Genomic DNA, 17316 nt, shown 5'->3' with positions numbered 1-17316 from the left:
CATTTCTGAAAATTTACAGATTCTGTGCGGTGCGGTGAAATGTGAGTGGACTCGAGTAGTGCGTTAAAATTTACAAAGACACCAGTGGTGCAGTGTGATGTGCAAAGACTCAAACAGTGAGGACATTTTCATGAACAGTGAGGCAGCAGGCATGCAGAGGATGGGTCTCCAGTATGCAGTGAATCCAGAAGAAGAAATTCAACTTCGGCAGAGTTGGCAAGTCGCATGCTTTAAATTTGCTGTCTAACTTTCCTCAATCTTTTCTATCGCGTGGCATGGCGGTACCAATGTTTATTTTTGTGTAACCTGTTGCATAACTTAGATTGCCTATTCAAGTTCTTAATTGGATTCATTAATTTGCTTGTTCTTTATTCAACATATTTGAGTAATTGCTTTCATTTGACTAAAACAAGAGTTAACGTAGTCGACATGTCATCTTGAGACATGCAGCTTAATTCTGCAAAAGATTATAAGATATTCAGATACTATATTAATGTTTTTACAATCAACTCAAAGCTTGCAAACTTTGGATAGGATGTACTAACCCGTTCCTTCCCTACAGTGAAACTCATCATAGTAAGTCCTGACCACGTTGTATGATTGATCGAGTAAGTGTGTTGATGAGAATGTGTATCGAAATTAAATATAGGTGAATAGGTAGGAAAGGGTAGACCGGGTGTTGTGTGTGAGTCAAGCGATTTGTGTGCTTTTAATTTATAAAAACCCCGAGTTGAGACTGGGGAGTTGGGAACGTCAGGCTCAACTTTGGGGTTCGATTAGATCCGTCCGTTTTATTGGGGGGTAAATAGGCGTAATGGTAGGCAGGACTCGTGCTCGGTTAGGCAGGTAGTTTGTAAGCGCGTGCGCTCATTCGTTCCACAGCGTCCCACAATTGCAACTATTTGGCATTAATTATTTTTATTAACACCACTCATTGTTCCCAAAATCACACATTTTCCAATAGCTTTTTTATATCCAGTCTCAAGATCTATAAAACTTGCTCTTTGTCAGTTAATTGATTCTCAGATTCTTGCTTAGAATAGTCGAGTCACTTATGCTTGAATAACTTATTGTAAGTCTTAGCTTCAAAATAAAAAATGTAGAGCCAAGCGATTGTGGGACTGGGCAACATGCTCTCTCTTGTCTCGGTGCTAACGTGGAGCACTGAGTCGAGGAGGGATGCTGAGCCTGAAGCCATCATCTGGAAGAGGATCGCCGACCGTCATGCCACCAATTCTCTATGCTTTCACTCTTTTCTTTTCCTTTTCCTTGTCTCTATCATTACATAGTTAAATGAATCTTTCTTATTGTTTTATGCATCTGTTTGCGTAGTTGAGAGTCTCGCAGCTGGTTTGTGTGTGATTAGAGCTCAGACTCGAACTTTGCATCTTCTTCCATCATATACTCACGTTCATTTGCTGAATGTTTCAGGTCTTCTAGTGAGAGGATTTAGCCTGCCAGAGATCTTCAGTTAGAAAATACATGGCTTACACGAATATCTCAAACTAATCTCAAATGCTGTATGTTGCAGGTCTACTAGTGAGCGGGGTCTTTGTCGATGAAGTCCTCGGATAAGACAAATTTTTGCTTCATTATTATTTCCATACTAATCACATCTGCTATATGTTTCAGGGCACCGCAGTGAGCGGGGTCTTCCTCAGAGAAGACCTCGAGGCAATGGATGTACACCGAGCAGTATTTCTGTTGTGATCGGAAATGAAATGTTTTAGGTGTTGGAGTTCCTGAGAAAGCCTCAAAATGTTAATAACGAGGATGACATCAGATGACCTACTACATTGCTATGACTTATTGACAATACCTCTGAACGCAGTCACTGCAAGTAAGTTCAATAATGGATATTTGATTCTTGCAAAATTGAAAACAAATAGGCACAAAATGAATATCTTGCATAGAAAGCTATCGTATCCATCTCATCACACATTTCGTAGATAATTTTACGTAAAACCTTGGCGCACCACAGCGGTGGTGATCTTTTCTGTTGAGAAACTAGCAAAAATGTTTTTTAGTACTATCGTACATCTTTTACATGACTAACGAATTGGTCAGTGACATTTGGCGGTGCGAATGAATGCGAAGCGTTTATACCTGACGTTTTTCTGAATATGACGGTACCCTGGTTGTAGACAGAACCAATTTGTATTCAACATTTCCCACTTTTTTCTGTGGCAGTGGCGCCATCCCCTGGGGTTTAATACCGCATTGAACGATCTATTCAACGAATTACAAGTGTTATAAGCAACGCGATATCCAGTGATAAGTGAAAAAATAAAATAATCACGCTTCAATTCAGAAGATCAAAGATCGTGTCTAGTGAACGTGGTTGAGATTTACTTCCATCGAATTTCGAACAGGAACAAATGATGTCCTCAAAAATACTTGGGTGTTGTAATCCCACGACTCTCTCAAGATGCAAGAATATATTAAGAGGCATCAGAGAAACTTCTAGGCAAACTAATAAATATTATTCCTCCAATTGTGAGAAGAAACCTTCCACAGTTGCGGAGATTGTTAAACATTGGAGTCACCGATTCGAAAATGAAGGGATTTCGGAGCCAGTCGAATCAATTGAGCACATTCTGGCTCACATTCTTGGAACAAGAAAGGTAACTGGAATGTTTCCTGATTCTTAGTTCCCAAGAATGTCAGGAGTGCTATTCATCAGGAATAATTCAGTCTTCTGCGTAGTATAGGGGGGGTGTGTCTTATGATCTAAGAAATAATTTTTCATCCAGCGTGACAGTAGCAACGACTTATTCAGATAATGGACTTGGCCAACATCCCCGAACAACAGCTTTCCGAAGATCAAGTCAGCAAACTTCTTGCTTTATGCGAGTGCAGAATGTCTAGGTGGGTGCTCGCTAAGCGAACTATTTTGATCTTCAATGCCAAGATGGGCCTCTTATTTTACAACAAACTTCAGCAGTTTGTTTCTTCTAGAATGCCGGTTCAATACATTATTGGCGAATGGGACTTTAGAGATATTACTCTTAAGATGATACCTCCGGTGTTCATACCAAGGCCAGAGACAGAGATTCTTGTTGACATCGTACTGAGGCGTATTGCTGCAATGAAAACAGAATGTTGTAAAATTCTGGATATTGGTTGTGGCTCTGGAGCCATTTCCTTAGCTCTTGTTCATGCAAATAATAAGGTAGCAGCTTTCATTTTTCGTATTGTTGGGTAGAAATTGCGTTCCATTTTTGCAGTTTCTTTCCTATCGTTATTCCAGATAAAATGCACAGCAATAGACAGAAGCTTGTATGCCTGCCATTTGACAAAGCAAAACGCAGAAGCTTTAGGGCTCCAGGATAACATGGAGATTCTAAATGCTATTCTGCGTGAAAATGGAGAAATCAAATTACTTAACACTGTTGAAAAAGCCCCAAAGATTGAGGAGGAGCAGTTTGACATTATTGTCAGTAATCCGCCATACATACCAACTGGAAAATTACCAGACTTAGCTCCGGAAATTAAAATGTTAGTTTGGCACGTTACTTTGATCACTCTTTCGAATAGAAATTGAAATCTTTCATTTGCAGATATGAAGATCTGCGAGCATTAGACGGTGGTAAAGATGGTTTAAACACCATCAAGGCTCTAATGAAATATGCGTCAAAAGCACTGGTCCCCTCAGGCCTGCTTTTTATGGAGGTTGACCACTTGCATCCTGAATATATTGAATTCTTTACCAAGAAATACACCAAACTCAATCTGTTCCATGAACACATTTACAAAGATTACTGTTGCAATGATAGATTTGTTGAATTATCGAAATTACAGTAAAGTTAATAATTAGTTACTTGTTAGAATTCCTAATTTTAAGCTTGCACTGAAACGGTTTTTGTCAACGAAGTTATAGACAAAATTTATATTTCCTATCATTGCACGCATGAATCTTCTGATCATGGGTAATTAATAATCTTCAATAAAGAATCGTTTTCTTATATTTGTGTATAATCACTTGACTTCCGGTTATTTCATGTATCTGAGGGTGATGAAAAGTAATAATCAATAATCCATTATCGGGACGAAATAATTTATTGCAACAATAATACTGGTTAAACTATGATGGATGCGCGTAGCGTGGCAATGCGTACTTAGAGCACCAATTCTTCCATCTTTGGAATGTCTGTATCCAGACTAAATTTCCAATACTAATAAATCTCTATTACATCCTAGTAGTTAGTGTTGAAATCATTAATTTTTAACAAAGGACCACTTAAAGGCTAAGGAATTGAAACACACAAATGTATGTGTTTAAAATAACAAGTACCTTGCGAGTCTGTAATGAGATGACATTGCCCATTGAACTTTCACGACTCACAATGAGTTTTGTTTAAGTATAATTATCTAAGTACAATACGTACGCGATGGGTAAAATGAGCAAGAATCCTCACGCAAGATTGTATTCATCGATAAGGCGAACAGGCAAAAGCCTGATTGTGGGAATGTTTATTGATTCGTTCAGTGGTTTGCTTTTGTGCACATTCAAATAGCAAGAAGGAGATTAAGCCTAAATGGGTATAATGATACAAGAAATTGCAACTTTCCGTACAAAACATAGGCACCATGTGTAGGCACGTAACATAGGCATAGATAAGCCTTGCCTGATAACTGGCAGTAGATATTTCTGATAAAAAGTTCATTACTCTTATCACGACCGAAAAATCTTTCGATTTTTCTACGAATCTCACCGTTGCATCGCGTGCCGTCTTATTAGTATGAACAACCGAATTTAATGAGTGAACTTAAGGTCTTGACGCTTATCTTGCGAAAACAAACATAAAAATACCTATAATGCGTAAGCAAACAGATACCTTTTTAGAACCGTTATCATAAATGTTATTCTTTCAAGTTCTGATTCAATGAATAATGTGTCACGATAGAACACTGATTTGAGCATATCAAATGATCAGCAGACATATATTCGTGACTTATTTATAAACCACCGTCGTAAAATAATTTAAAAGACTATCAAGTTGTCTATCTAAATCGCTACTAGTCTGCATCTGCTTAAATATAGTTATATGAATCAATAACGATAACAATAACAATAATATTGATGGTGATAATAAGTAACTCGTCACTGACGATCTCTAAGTTATGCATCAATATGCATGAACTAGGTAATTTTGTGCAATGAAGCTTAAGGCGATTATTGTTAGAAAATTGTTTAAAATATTAGAAAACTTACTAAACCACAACCGAGGTATCCACCCGATATTTTTTGAAAGTAATAATTGTTCTCACTACTTGCAACTTGGGAATAACTTCAGAACATTTAATATCATAATTAGCTTTAATTTTCCTCGCACTCCCAAGTGCGATAAGGTATATTGTTACTAACGCTATACTTAAGTACGGTCCAAATTTAAATGGAATTTAGTCGTGGTTATTATCATTATTCAACTCTTATAAGAAATTTAGGAATTCTGTTAACCTTCTCAGAGCATAACTTAATGTAAGGAATATATCATACTACCTATATCAATTGAGCAGTGACGTATTTTTACATAATATAAATTGGTGACAATTCAGCGGTGATTAATACAAAGCACCTGATTTTTATCATAAAAAAGTCGTCTAATTAAAAATCGTGGTATCAATAACCGGGTCAGTTTTCACCTCATAGTAATGAAATACATATCGTTATATGGCAATCAGATCGACTCATTCAAATGTATTGTCGTTCTTGGCTTCTCTAGAATATTTTGTCTAAATTTGAAGCAGTTCGCTTTTTCTTTGGCCCCTCTAAACATGGTCACTGAAATTATCGTCTCTTGGCCTGAGTGAAATTCGAGAAGAGTGACCCAACTCGGTTAGGAGAGCCTCAGAATCGCCAGCACCAAGGCGCCCCGCTTGATTAATCTGCGTTTGAGCACTTATGCTTCTCGCAAGTTTGAGAATTGTTCTATCCCGTCTTTGTTTTTCTCTTTCCGTTTTTAGTTTTGAAAATTCGTCATCTGAACTCACGGTGCTTGAACTACTTAAACTGATATTATCAGCTTCGTTTACTTGTCCGCTACTATAGCTTGTTGCAGGCTCAAAAGCAGCACTAGAGCGGGCAGATTGCGTTGTACGCTGTGCCCTGAAAATAGATCAGCCGATCAATAGATAGTAATTACTACAGGAGTTGTACTTTGTATTCAGGGTTATCCAATATCTCAGAAATACGTACCTTGTTGGGTTGACTGATCGAACTGCAGCAGCTGGGGCGCTGGTTGATAAAATTTCTGAAGTATTACGGCCATTGACGTTTGAAACTGAGCCTGGAACATTCACTGGTGCGGTGGGTGGTGGAGGACCTTGTGGAAAAATGCTATTAACGTGAGGCCGAGTTTCTGGCCGCATTGAAGTCATAGTCATCTGTTCATCAACCTCTTCGATTACTCCAATTCTCATCGAGCCTCCGCCTGAAATATCAGGGATTAAAATTGTTTTATAAAGAAGAGAAAATGATTAGACAGCAGCTGATAGTAATAATTACCTGGGAAACGAGTTTGCAAGGAAGCTGCAGAGCTTGAATTAGGCATCCTGGCAGGAGTTCTGGTGCCATCTGCGCTCTTATTGCCATCTGGTCGATCCTCTTTACTGAATAGTCTTTTCAAAACACTTGTTACGCTGTTTACTCTTGTCAGTGAGCCACTAATGTTGCTAGGTGTCGAACCTCCGCTGAATCGTCGCTCCCTCGTACTGACTCTACTTCCGCTTCTGCATGGGCACATTACTCGGTATTAAAATTTATGAATACGTATAATCATCCAATGAAACGACACAAAGGATTATCGACTACATATGATACAGCTTCATCCACAGTCAAATACTAACAACGGTATAACATCACATCTGCATAGTTTAAATTGCTGGAAATGATTATTAAGAAAACTTACAATCCTTTGTAAAAATAATCCATCAGCCAGCTGGGGCTGCGCAAGTGCGATGAAATGAAGAGAAAAAAAATTGATAACGGAATGCCAAATGAGAAGTTTATCTGAATTCAAAACTATATCAATGAGAAGTCCATCATAATTTTTGTTTGTATTAAATGAAGTACTAGGTATACATTTTACCTGGATATTTTTCCACCACCAGCTGTAAAATGTATCCCAGAAGCAGCATCATCTGCAATCTCTGTATGGAATTTGGAATTGTATTCTGGTGCCAGATCTTCGATTCTTACTGACGATGGTTGAAGTTCCTGCTGAGCAGCAGAAAGCTGAATACCAGCTGTTGAAGGCTCAGGATGTTCTTCTCTGAAGGGCTGTGCAGCTGCAGTATATGGCAGTTCGATAGGAAAGATTTCATCCCAGTATTGATCTCGAATCAGCTCAGGATGTTCATGATGCATTTCGTCTACGATAAGGTAGCTGACCTAATAAAACATGAGATAAATTTAATAGTGTTGGAGTGAGTTTTGTTCGACTCAAGTCCAAAAAGTGCGGATCAGAGATAGCCAATCTTACTTGTAAATTCCTATCAATGATCCAATTAACTTCAAAGTCGTCATCGTCCTCACCAAATGGGTTAATCAGAGTTTCGGCAACCTTGAGCCACCCCATGTAAAAAAAGAACTGCAGAGTTGTGAATACAGGGAAATATTTATCTACAATTGTCCCAGTCTCGGCACTGCTTCCATCACCCGATTCGGTCCACTGTCTGCCCATAACACTAGTTAAAAAGTACGTATATACTGCCAGAGTGACGACCTGGGTATAGACTAGAGGTATGCTGATCATGTCGTAGTGTATGAGTCTTCCGGCATTGCCTCTGAACTTATTTAATTCGTCTATTAAAGTTTTAACGGCGAAATCATCACGGATTCGACCTTCTTTGCGAGCTCGGGTTACGATGCTTGAGGCCCAAACGATTGGTAGCCAGTGCTTGCTCGGCTTAGGAAACTTTGCATTCAAACTCTGAAATATTGCAAGCTCATTTTCTAGGAGTAAGCCTGCATCCACAAAATGGTCTAAAGTTGGAAACCGCTTTTTAACTCTTGGGGATATATTTGTGAGAACAAGTGTAAGGCAGACGCAAGTGTATCTGGAAAGAAGAAAAAAATAATGAGTAAATATGAAAGATACAGAGTATCACGTTACTGTTCATATTGATAACCGAACTCTTATTCCTTTTCGTGGTTTGCATGGTAATCAAGAACTCAAAAAAAAAAGACATCGGATACGATGCTATAGTTTCAATAAGTAATTAATGTCTACCTGGTTACCGTACCTCACAATGGTACGTCTCATGAGCCTCCCCCGTTCATCTTGGCCATGAATCGTTGCAGAAACAAAGACCGCTATGGAGTCTGGCCATGGGATTACCATGTACTGAGCCCACCACCGGGTCATCACAAGACTAACATAAAAACCAAGCACAAATGACAATGGGATAAGGTCGCTGTACTCTTTGCAATAGGTGACTACGTGTTCGAATGTTAATTTTTGTGTTTCATCCAGTAAAAAACGATAGACAAGTGAAAATGAATAGTACAGCATTAAAAAAGCCGTTAAGTCCATCCATACCAGTTTATAAACACTGGCCCTCCATCTGTAAAATAGAAAAGCATAAAATGAGGCATATTCATAAATTTACTGACTCAGTAAATGAGGACATTTTTTTCAAATTTTATTAGTTGCACGTGGATGAAATAATGATGATTCTTCAGGTGTTAAGCATAAAAAATGACACAACTCTGGAGTGTAAATTGAAAAGTATGACAGACATGTTGTGTAGGGTATCAGTGACAAGTGTCATTCAGTGTATAAAATAACTTATCTCACACAATTACGGGTTGATCAAGATAACATATTTATCACTTTGACTATTCAGGCTCTGGCACAGAAAACAAATAGAGCACAGAAATAGACACACAAGACCATCCAATAAATGAATTTCCTAGAAAAGTTTTCTCACTCTTCTAATAACTGATAGTAAATTATGTAATATGTACTCTGTGCACCGCATTACATTGACAAATTTTCGTCAATAGCTGAGGCAAAAAAAAAATCCTGAAATAGAAAATTTTCTTCTCAATACTAAACGCGACTGCACATGTATTCAATCTTTAACATCGTTTCAATTGGTTGAAATCCTATACGTTTGTTACTCAACGAAACTAGAAATTACGTACTGTAAGCCATGTGCATGTATCTCTTATCTGAATTCATAATTAACAGCACGATTAAAACCAGCCTGATTGTTGGTTGAGTTTTTTCATTTGGCTAGCATAAAAGTTTGAGCAACGTGATACAAGGAAATCTTAAATTGAATCACAATTGATAAACTTCAAAACTCTTTGTCGGTAAATTTTGATGACTAATGATGTGAATACACAGGACACAGAAACAGTAATGTTCTCAGAATTTGCAAACTAGTTAAAATTGTCACCATTTACAATGAATTGCAGAGAACGAGAAGTATTATGCTCAATTCAACTATTATATCTCTTATGAAAATCTCACTGGTATCAGCAGGATTGTGTGAACAGGAAGTGTGGTGAGCTTCTACGCTAAATTTTATCACTGTCAGGAGTTGTGTAGAAGATAGGATTCTAATTTGTAATTGAAAAGCTTATTTTTTTGCACCTTTATCACTGACATTATGATTGGTAATCAGACTTGAAAAAGGAAAAAGAACAGTTTCTGTTAATTTTTAATCTGTGTTACCATTTATATCTGGTATAATTGAATTGGATTGATAGCTGAACTATGATTCAAGTTAAGCTCTATACAGAATTAGTATTCCTGCAGTGATTTCAATGGTTTATTAAAAATACTGGGACATGAGTTCGTTTTCATAAAAATCACATATCATTAGAAATCAAGATCAAGAAACTTGAGAGGATACTGTCTGAGTAGGAGGAGCTAGTGACAGTCTAGTTATCTACATTTATCTTCCTGGAACAAAGTCTTGTAGAAAAATACCTAGTATTCTACAGCAAGAGGAAATAGCAAAATAGCAAATAGATAACTTCACCGACTATTTTCCCACCGCAATCCTTACCTGAGCAACAGTTTGAGGAAGCAGCCAAATCCTCGGCAAGAAGCAACCTCAGCTGTATAGGTGACGGTCATCTTCTCAAAGTCTTTGTCAAGATTTAATTAGGTAAAGAAATGCCTTCTTTATTCAGGCATTTAATTTCTACAGAACAAATCAGCAGCGTTAAGAAACATCAACTATTTTTGACATGTTGTCGTCTCTCAATTAGCCTGGTTGTTATCGAAAACTCCTCATTAAAAAACGTGTTGAGATGAGGCACGATACTTATTAGCATTAAGATTATGGTTCCAAATTGACGGTGATGTATTAGGCAAAAAAATGTCAGACTTCAGCAGGTGAAGGCCAGCCAGTTCACGGTTGTTTGATACCTCACACACTAGTCTCGTTGTTATGTAATCTTGCTTATTGTTGGTTATTCACAGATTTGTAGAATTGTAAATTTACGTCAGGAGGCACCGTTGGTTTTCTATTATTCATGTATTGTATCCTGCTATTTCTCTGTTATTTTCCTTATCATTTGAACAAGTAGAATTTGTTCTGAGTCATTCGTTGTCAGCGGGCATTCGTATATCTGAAAGATAGATAATGATTGAATTTTTCACACCTTGAAAACCAGAAATACTCTGCGACATATTCTCTAATTGTTTCATACGACTGATAAATGATTGCTATTATAGGGCTGAAGATTAGCAACAATAAAACGCTACTATGAACCAATTTATTTCGTAAAAATATTCAATCAATCGTGGCACTTGGTGCAAAAATTATTTTGGCAATTCCATGAAGAGGTGAAATATAATCAATGAACACAGGTAAGCGACATGCAAATAGACCAGATTGGAGGGGTCGGGGGAAATTCTATATAGCGAAAATATTCCGTAAACCGAACTATTCGCCCGCAGATTTGTAGAATAAATTATGTGGGTGAAAGTAGTGGATCTAAAGAAATGTTTACATGAATACGTCCAATAATTTTTGCACTTTACACGTTACGTCAAACTGAAAATTGCTTATAGAACAAAGAGTTTTATTTATACCAACAATTTTACACATGGCACAGCACTGCAAGTCGCTTACTTATTAATCGCCCACTCGATATGAGCAATTCACAATCATAATAAATTCTAAGTACTAATCCTCACATTAATCGAATTTCCTCATAAATCGAGTCACCGACGTTGTAATTATGTGTGTGGTACGTAATTAAAGCCAAACTCGCGCCCATGTGCTCGATTCGCCCAGACACAGCGTGCGACCAAACTCTACTGCTGCTGACAGCTGACTAAAAAGTTTTTGATGCAAAGCAATGGGCCGTGTTCCGCGTCGCGACGCCCGACAAGTAGATAATGTAGAACCCGACGTCGAATTTCATAGCGTTTATTATACATTACGGGGGTGTGTTAATATCGTTTATTATTTGCCTAATGTTTTATGATACGCAACGGAGTCAGATTTTATTAACGTTTCCGGTAGGTCGCTTAATTGTATAAAAAGTTAGTCATGTATGAAAGGGCAGAGTTCACTCTACGTTGACGTGTGTATGCATTTCATACACATGCAGTATAATATCCGGCATAAGATTCCGACGATATATTTTCTTAGAACGAACCTTATCAGACTTTTCCTGGTCGACTTAAGTTATGGCTTTATAAACGATATTGTTGCACCGTATTTTTCCAAATTTAAAAATCTGCTGATGCGTGTTAAAGTTTGGGCGTAAGGGAATAATCGTTGGCGTCGAGAACCATGAAATTAAATTTTGGCGGAGATTGAAGTTTTCAGATCCAACAACAGCCGCTCGAGGTTTATAAATAAATTGTAAGGATTGTAATTACGAGATTTTTGAATCCCAAAAATTCATATGTATCATACGCAGAGGCGAAGAGTCGTGTTTGAGGTACGCAATATGCATGTGATCGGTTGAAGTGTGAATAGCAAATAGTTCGTTACTGCGATAATACGTATTCAAAGGGGAATACTAGGTCCATTTCCATACCCAGGTATACACCGGCGATGGTATACATTCGTACATAATATTACGGCTGGTGATGCGTCACCGCCAAAAATTACGTGGTCGTTGCGAAAGGGCGATAACCGTTTTAACGACGAGTCATTTTAGCTCTGCGTTACATATTATACCATACTACATCATATATTATATCCTTATACCGATTCCTCAACGACATTATCTCGCTACTTTTGCGCGACCTCATTTTCACCCACCAGCGAATTTACTCATTGTCAGTGGTATGATTTTGGATGAATCGCAGAGAAGGAAGCCCGCGGTATATAATTTCTCCAATTTTTCCCCTTTGGATGCGAAGTAATGTCAGAATTTCTTCAAATAATTCATCGCATTCCTTTTTGCTTTTCTCTCTTCCGTTTCATCTCCCTATTTTCTGTTTCAACAATCATGTTACGTAAAACGCAACTCAATTACGATCTAATCATAGGACTGACGTATGAAAGAACCTAATTATGTAAACTGTAGGTATAATTACTCGTAATATCGATGCAGGGACTTGATACATCTTGAAATGTATCTAAGGAATTTGTTAGATCATCACTTGAGAAATAAGAATCAGGAATAATCTTTTCTTTGTCCCCAAGCTAAATTCTTTATTACGTGCGGTCGTCCGAGTATTTTTGAATTATCTATCGCATACCACAGTTTGAATTGTTGCATCTATCGATAGTCGAAACTCGGGATGCATCATTATTGCGTCCGGCAGCCAGGGTGAGATTAGATTGGGGAGAATCTTGGAAGTTTATTAACCATACGGTGGCGCCATCCGTTTATTGTTGTTAAACTTGCTATGCGAACAAATAATTTAATACTCGCTAACTCAACCTAACCCTGAATAAACCTCAACTGAATATAAACGAGAGTACTGGACGTCCGAAAAATTTATATAATTTTTCTGTCGAAATGAATAGATTTGAATACGCTGAAGCGCGGCTTCAGCTAAACGAGATATTTCTGAAGCGAGAAAAAGCTGTAAAACTTTACGATGGAGACTCGAAGGTAACGAGGATTGTTTTTGATAATTTAAGCTCCAAAAAATTTACGCTTCTAACTTGAGCGAATAATTATTTGACAGACGTCTTTCGAGGGTGGTGAAGTGGTGTTGACAAATCACAGAATTCTATGGGGAAGACCTGGTGACATACCTCGAGGGCTTACGTGCCTCTCATTATCTCTGAGGTACATAATATTCTTTGAGGAGGAAAGTCCCGGAGCATTTTCTTTTGGCAGAAGCAAAAAAATTATTTTACACCTGGCTGAACCTGCTGTTGGTAATTCATTTTAACAGACTATCACATGGAATTTTGCCTACTCCCTGGCGATGTCAATCTTTCTTATTTGATAATTCGCAGACAAGATGCCTGGGCCTGTTAATCACAGCGCTAATAACTACATAAAACTATCGTTCAAAGAAGGAATGGATCCCAATATTATTTCATGCATTGCCGACGCTATTACTAAAAGAGCCTGGGAATTAGTCACTACCATTACCCCCATTTCCTACTCACCAGGTGGTTCTGCTCACATGAAAGCAAACCAACCCCCGCAATTGCCAGTCATTAAAACGAGGACAGGTATTGTCGGTATCGAACGAAGCTTGCAGGAAAAGCAAAAGGCTACCGACGAGAGTATATCCATGGCCTTCCAGGACCTGCACAAGCTTATGGAAATGGCCAAGGATATGGTCGCAATTTCCAAGACTATTTCCACCAAGATAAGAGTCGGTACAACGCTTACTCTCACATTCTAGACTGGGCAATCACAGATTATTAAGGAGTTTCAATTTGCTCGTAGGATAAGCAAGGTGATATCACTGAAGATGAAACAGTGAGGTTCAAATCCTACTTGATGAGCTTAGGTATTGATGACCCAGTCACCAGAGATGCATATAAAAGCAGCAATGAGTACTTTAGGCAGTTGGCAAGGGAGTTGGCACAAATTTTGGAAGAACCTTTAAGGGTTTGTAGCAGAAACTTGTTCCAAATTCAAGCTCTCTTCATATTCGATTGATATCCAGCCATAAATTTTCTCAGGAGGTTGGTGGCATAATGGCCCTAACTGATGTCTACTGTAGAGTGAACAGAGCTAGAGGTTTGGAGCTTCTGTCTCCTGAAGATGTATTAAATGCTAGCCGGCAATTGGCGCCACTCAATTTACCTGTGATTTTAAGAACCTTTGACAGTGGTGCCATGGTTCTTCAGTTGGCTTCTCACAATGAAGAAGTCATTGTTCAAGCCATAGAAGCGCTGGTGAGTTGCATATTATTTTGGAATCGAGTTCCTCTCTTAATATGCCGTTTTACTTCAGTTGGAGGAGAAAGGTTCCATAACGGTTGAGGAACTGGCACAATCCGAGGGAATATCTATCTTGTTGGCGCGGGAGAGACTGATAGTTACAGAGCTACATGGAAAAGCTTGTAGGGATGATACGATAGAGGCATTGAAGTTCTATCCCAATCTGTTTCTCACCCAGTCCTGAATGCCACAGGTCCTTAAAATGAGAAAAAAGAAAACTAGAAATATCGTACGATTCGTTACATTGCTTTATGTATGCGTATATGCATAATCCACAATTTATAACGCTGTAAATCGATTTTCAATCAGCATAATAGTTGAAACAAACTTCTACAAAAAGTTACTCTTTTGAAAGAGAGCAAAAAATGCTTGTATATTTTTGTGCCTTATTTGTATAATTTTTCCTATAATATGCAGCTTGCTGATATAGGATAAGTAAACACTATATCCTCATGGAACTTGTATATTGCCAATTATAAATTCAACTATTTTAAAAAATACGATGATTTTTCGTTTGAAACTTGTTCGTAACCATCAGTGACGTCAAAAGTGATGTACAAAAATTTCTCTTTGAAGCTATACATCATCATACAGTTTGAAGTTCAAGTTCGCCGCGAACGCCGCAGTTGACTGTCATACCTAGCCACAAATGGCCACAATACGTAGGCACATACCATTGCGTACGTCATATGGCTGTCGTAGTATTTGAAGGGAGAGATAAATATTTGTGTAGATAACTATAATTTAGTGTGATTACAGTACACGACTTTTACTAGATTTGCCAATACACGAGCTGAAACGATTTTAGAAAGTGAGAATTTTTTTTAAACCTCTCATCGAAATAAAAAAATACATAGATGATCAATTGACTTTAAGGTTACTTTTCATACCATTATGTATTATGAACAATTTGCAACTACAATTCACGTGAACGAACGTGATTAAAAAATGAATCTTATTTCGTTTCCTATCATTTAATAGTCTGATTTACAAAGAAAAATCATTTTTTTTTTTACAGCAGTCTTTTTATAATGCTTTGAACGGCTCAACCTCATCGGCATATCTGTGAACCTGGCTAAAGCACGTTTATAACTTCCATGGGATTTATTGAAGATGAATTACAAGAGCTATCAAAACTGTGTCATAATGTGGTCGAAGGTAGCCGACTTGTTTCCTGTGTCAGAACTATGGTCAGGGTGGAAATAACGTAAGAGGCTTGTGAACACCAACTAAATAAATCTTGATTATCTGTATTTAATTCAATCTTCATGGCGATTTATTTACAGAAAAACTACATTTAAGAAGATCGTTATTTGCGCTCAGTTCCCTGAAGATTATCCTAAAACACCTCTGCTGGTTGAATTGAAAAGCAAAACATTGTCAGATAATCTACTTGCTGGCTTGACGAATGTTTGTGAACAGGAGTGCAAGAAGCTTTTGGGTAAAGCTCAGGTAATTCAAATATCACTATACTATTTTATTTGTACACTTCATCTCAAAGATTATTTTCTACAAGAAAATGTGTTACAGGTTTTACCAGTTCTCAAGTTCATTAGGAATTTTATTCACGAAAATTCTCTATGTTGTTGTTACGATGAAATAGCAACGCTTAAAAAATTGTTGGGAGAATGTGACAAGCTACAATTGAAACAAAAAAATTCAAGAATTAATCTCAAGATCTGTCAAGGGTTATACTATTTCAAAACTAAGATATTAGTTCCTGATAATTATCCCGATATTTCTGTAAGGTGAGAGATAATAATGGAACACTGTGTAATTATTTTTCATTCACACATTCACATCTTGCGCTTGTCTCTCTCATAACTTCTATGTAATTCAGTCCTTAATTTCCATATAGCTTGGAAGACATCGATACAAATTTTCCCCCTGTATTTACTCGTCACTTGGTGGGTCAAGGTAAAGAACTGGGGAGAAGATGCGTTGAAGCTCCATTAAAAAAGCTGCCTAATCAGCTGCCGTTCAAGCCAAAGCCCTCTCTCTGTACAGTCGTCTCTTTTCTCATTAGGTATGTATTATACTCATGTGTTTCGTTTCATGGAGCCATAAGCTGTGGCTTCGGATGTCTCATCGAGCAATACTCTTCTGATCAGATCGGTAAAAACGCTTCCGGACGAGCATTGCCAACTATGCACGGATCTCTGTCTCCCGTGTAATCCCCAAGATGCTGTGACAGACGAAAATTCAGACTTGCACATTGAAAGACTCTACTGCAGTCACTTGTTTCATCAGCAATGCCTCATAACTTATATGAAAACTCCACCGTTCCACGGTACGTACTTTATCCAGCGTTGACATTAGGCGAATAACCAAAATGGAATACATAATTCTTAGGGGGAAAAAAGTGTCCTGGTTGCGGTCAACGAGTCTACCACGACAAATGGGTGGTCAGCGAACGGCTAGCGGAAGATCGATGGGCTCATGAACAAGCGAGAGTTCGTGAACTGGCCGAGGTTGCAGATTTCTTCGAATGATTTTATATTTATGAGTAACATAAGTGTGTATCTAAGGGTTTCAGTGCACCGTTACGTGGTTTCTAACGTAACTTCAGACTCGACCTCGAAGCTCCATACTTCGAGTTATTTTTAAGAGGGGCAAAAAATTCAAAGCGCTATAAGCACAACAATGATCAGTAGCCAATAATAGTTGCTCATTATTGGCTCATTATATACTAATCTATACATATATGTCTATTCACATTCACTTAACTAGGTAGTTAATTTTTTCTCGAACTCAAAATGTAGGTAGATAATGCTATCGTGGCGCGGGGTGTAAGGGTCTTTCGCGTGGCAGAAAACAGTCACAATGCGAGGTATTAAAAAATCACGTGTGAACAATAGCTATTAGCTCAGATCGATTTTCAATTTCTATTTGCGAGTATTTTAGAAAAATTTCTAAATCATCAATAATTGTCAATAATGTATTGAATAAACCGACTGATTGTTTGTACACACGGAA

General features: G+C 37.8%; 3 protein-coding genes across 15 annotated transcripts in view; 2 read left to right on the top strand and 1 right to left on the bottom strand.

Moving 5' to 3' along the window:
• Positions 1-17316, top strand: part of LOC110116774 (MTRF1L release factor glutamine methyltransferase) — a 20152-nt gene extending 2836 nt beyond the window's left edge. For 5 of the 12 annotated variants that reach the window (XM_048657826.1, XM_048657823.1, XM_048657825.1 and 2 more), the window contains exons 3-8: positions 20-1840; positions 2191-2624; positions 2780-2868; positions 2959-3172; positions 3251-3498; positions 3561-3967. In XM_048657826.1, coding sequence (XP_048513783.1) covers positions 2379-2624; positions 2780-2868; positions 2959-3172; positions 3251-3498; positions 3561-3804 — 1041 coding nt within the window. In that variant the 5' untranslated portion in view covers positions 20-1840; positions 2191-2378 and the 3' untranslated portion in view covers positions 3805-3967. Of the gene's footprint in view, positions 1-19; positions 1841-2190; positions 2625-2706; positions 2869-2958; positions 3173-3250; positions 3499-3560; positions 3968-14992; positions 15217-15358; positions 15548-15626; positions 15793-15870; positions 16089-16198; positions 16367-16451; positions 16631-16692 lie in introns of those variants that run through there. The other 7 variants (XM_012406121.3, XM_048657829.1, XM_048657828.1 and 4 more) reach the window with 7 other exon arrangements.
• LOC105689237 (bestrophin-4) lies at positions 4041-11317 on the bottom strand. 2 transcript variants are annotated; one of them, XM_012406115.3, is made up of 8 exons: positions 11163-11317; positions 10024-10591; positions 8248-8568; positions 7485-8061; positions 7092-7393; positions 6509-6732; positions 6200-6434; positions 4041-6109 (listed from the first exon to the last, which is right to left on the bottom strand). In XM_012406115.3, the coding sequence occupies exons 2-8, from the start codon at positions 10092-10094 to the stop codon at positions 5773-5775; spliced, it is 2067 nt and encodes a 688-aa protein (XP_012261538.1). In that variant the 5' UTR covers positions 10095-10591; positions 11163-11317; the 3' UTR covers positions 4041-5772. The 2 variants fall into 2 exon arrangements, with proteins under 2 accessions (XP_012261538.1, XP_012261539.1); XM_012406116.3 differs by having other exon boundaries at positions 11062-11311.
• Positions 12841-14529, top strand: LOC105689239 (vacuolar protein-sorting-associated protein 36). Its single transcript, XM_020854174.2, has 6 exons — positions 12841-13045; positions 13122-13317; positions 13399-13766; positions 13841-14005; positions 14080-14295; positions 14354-14529. Exons 1-6 carry the CDS (start codon positions 12950-12952, stop codon positions 14522-14524), a joined length of 1212 nt encoding a protein of 403 aa, XP_020709833.2. The 5' UTR covers positions 12841-12949; the 3' UTR covers positions 14525-14529.

The sequence above is a fragment of the Athalia rosae genome, chromosome 7 (genome assembly GCF_917208135.1).
Source record: "Athalia rosae chromosome 7, iyAthRosa1.1, whole genome shotgun sequence".
Taxonomy (NCBI): Eukaryota; Metazoa; Arthropoda; class Insecta; order Hymenoptera; family Athaliidae; genus Athalia; species Athalia rosae.
The sequence above is the reverse complement of the archived record's forward strand: the minus strand, read 5'-3'. Positions and strand labels throughout refer to the sequence as shown.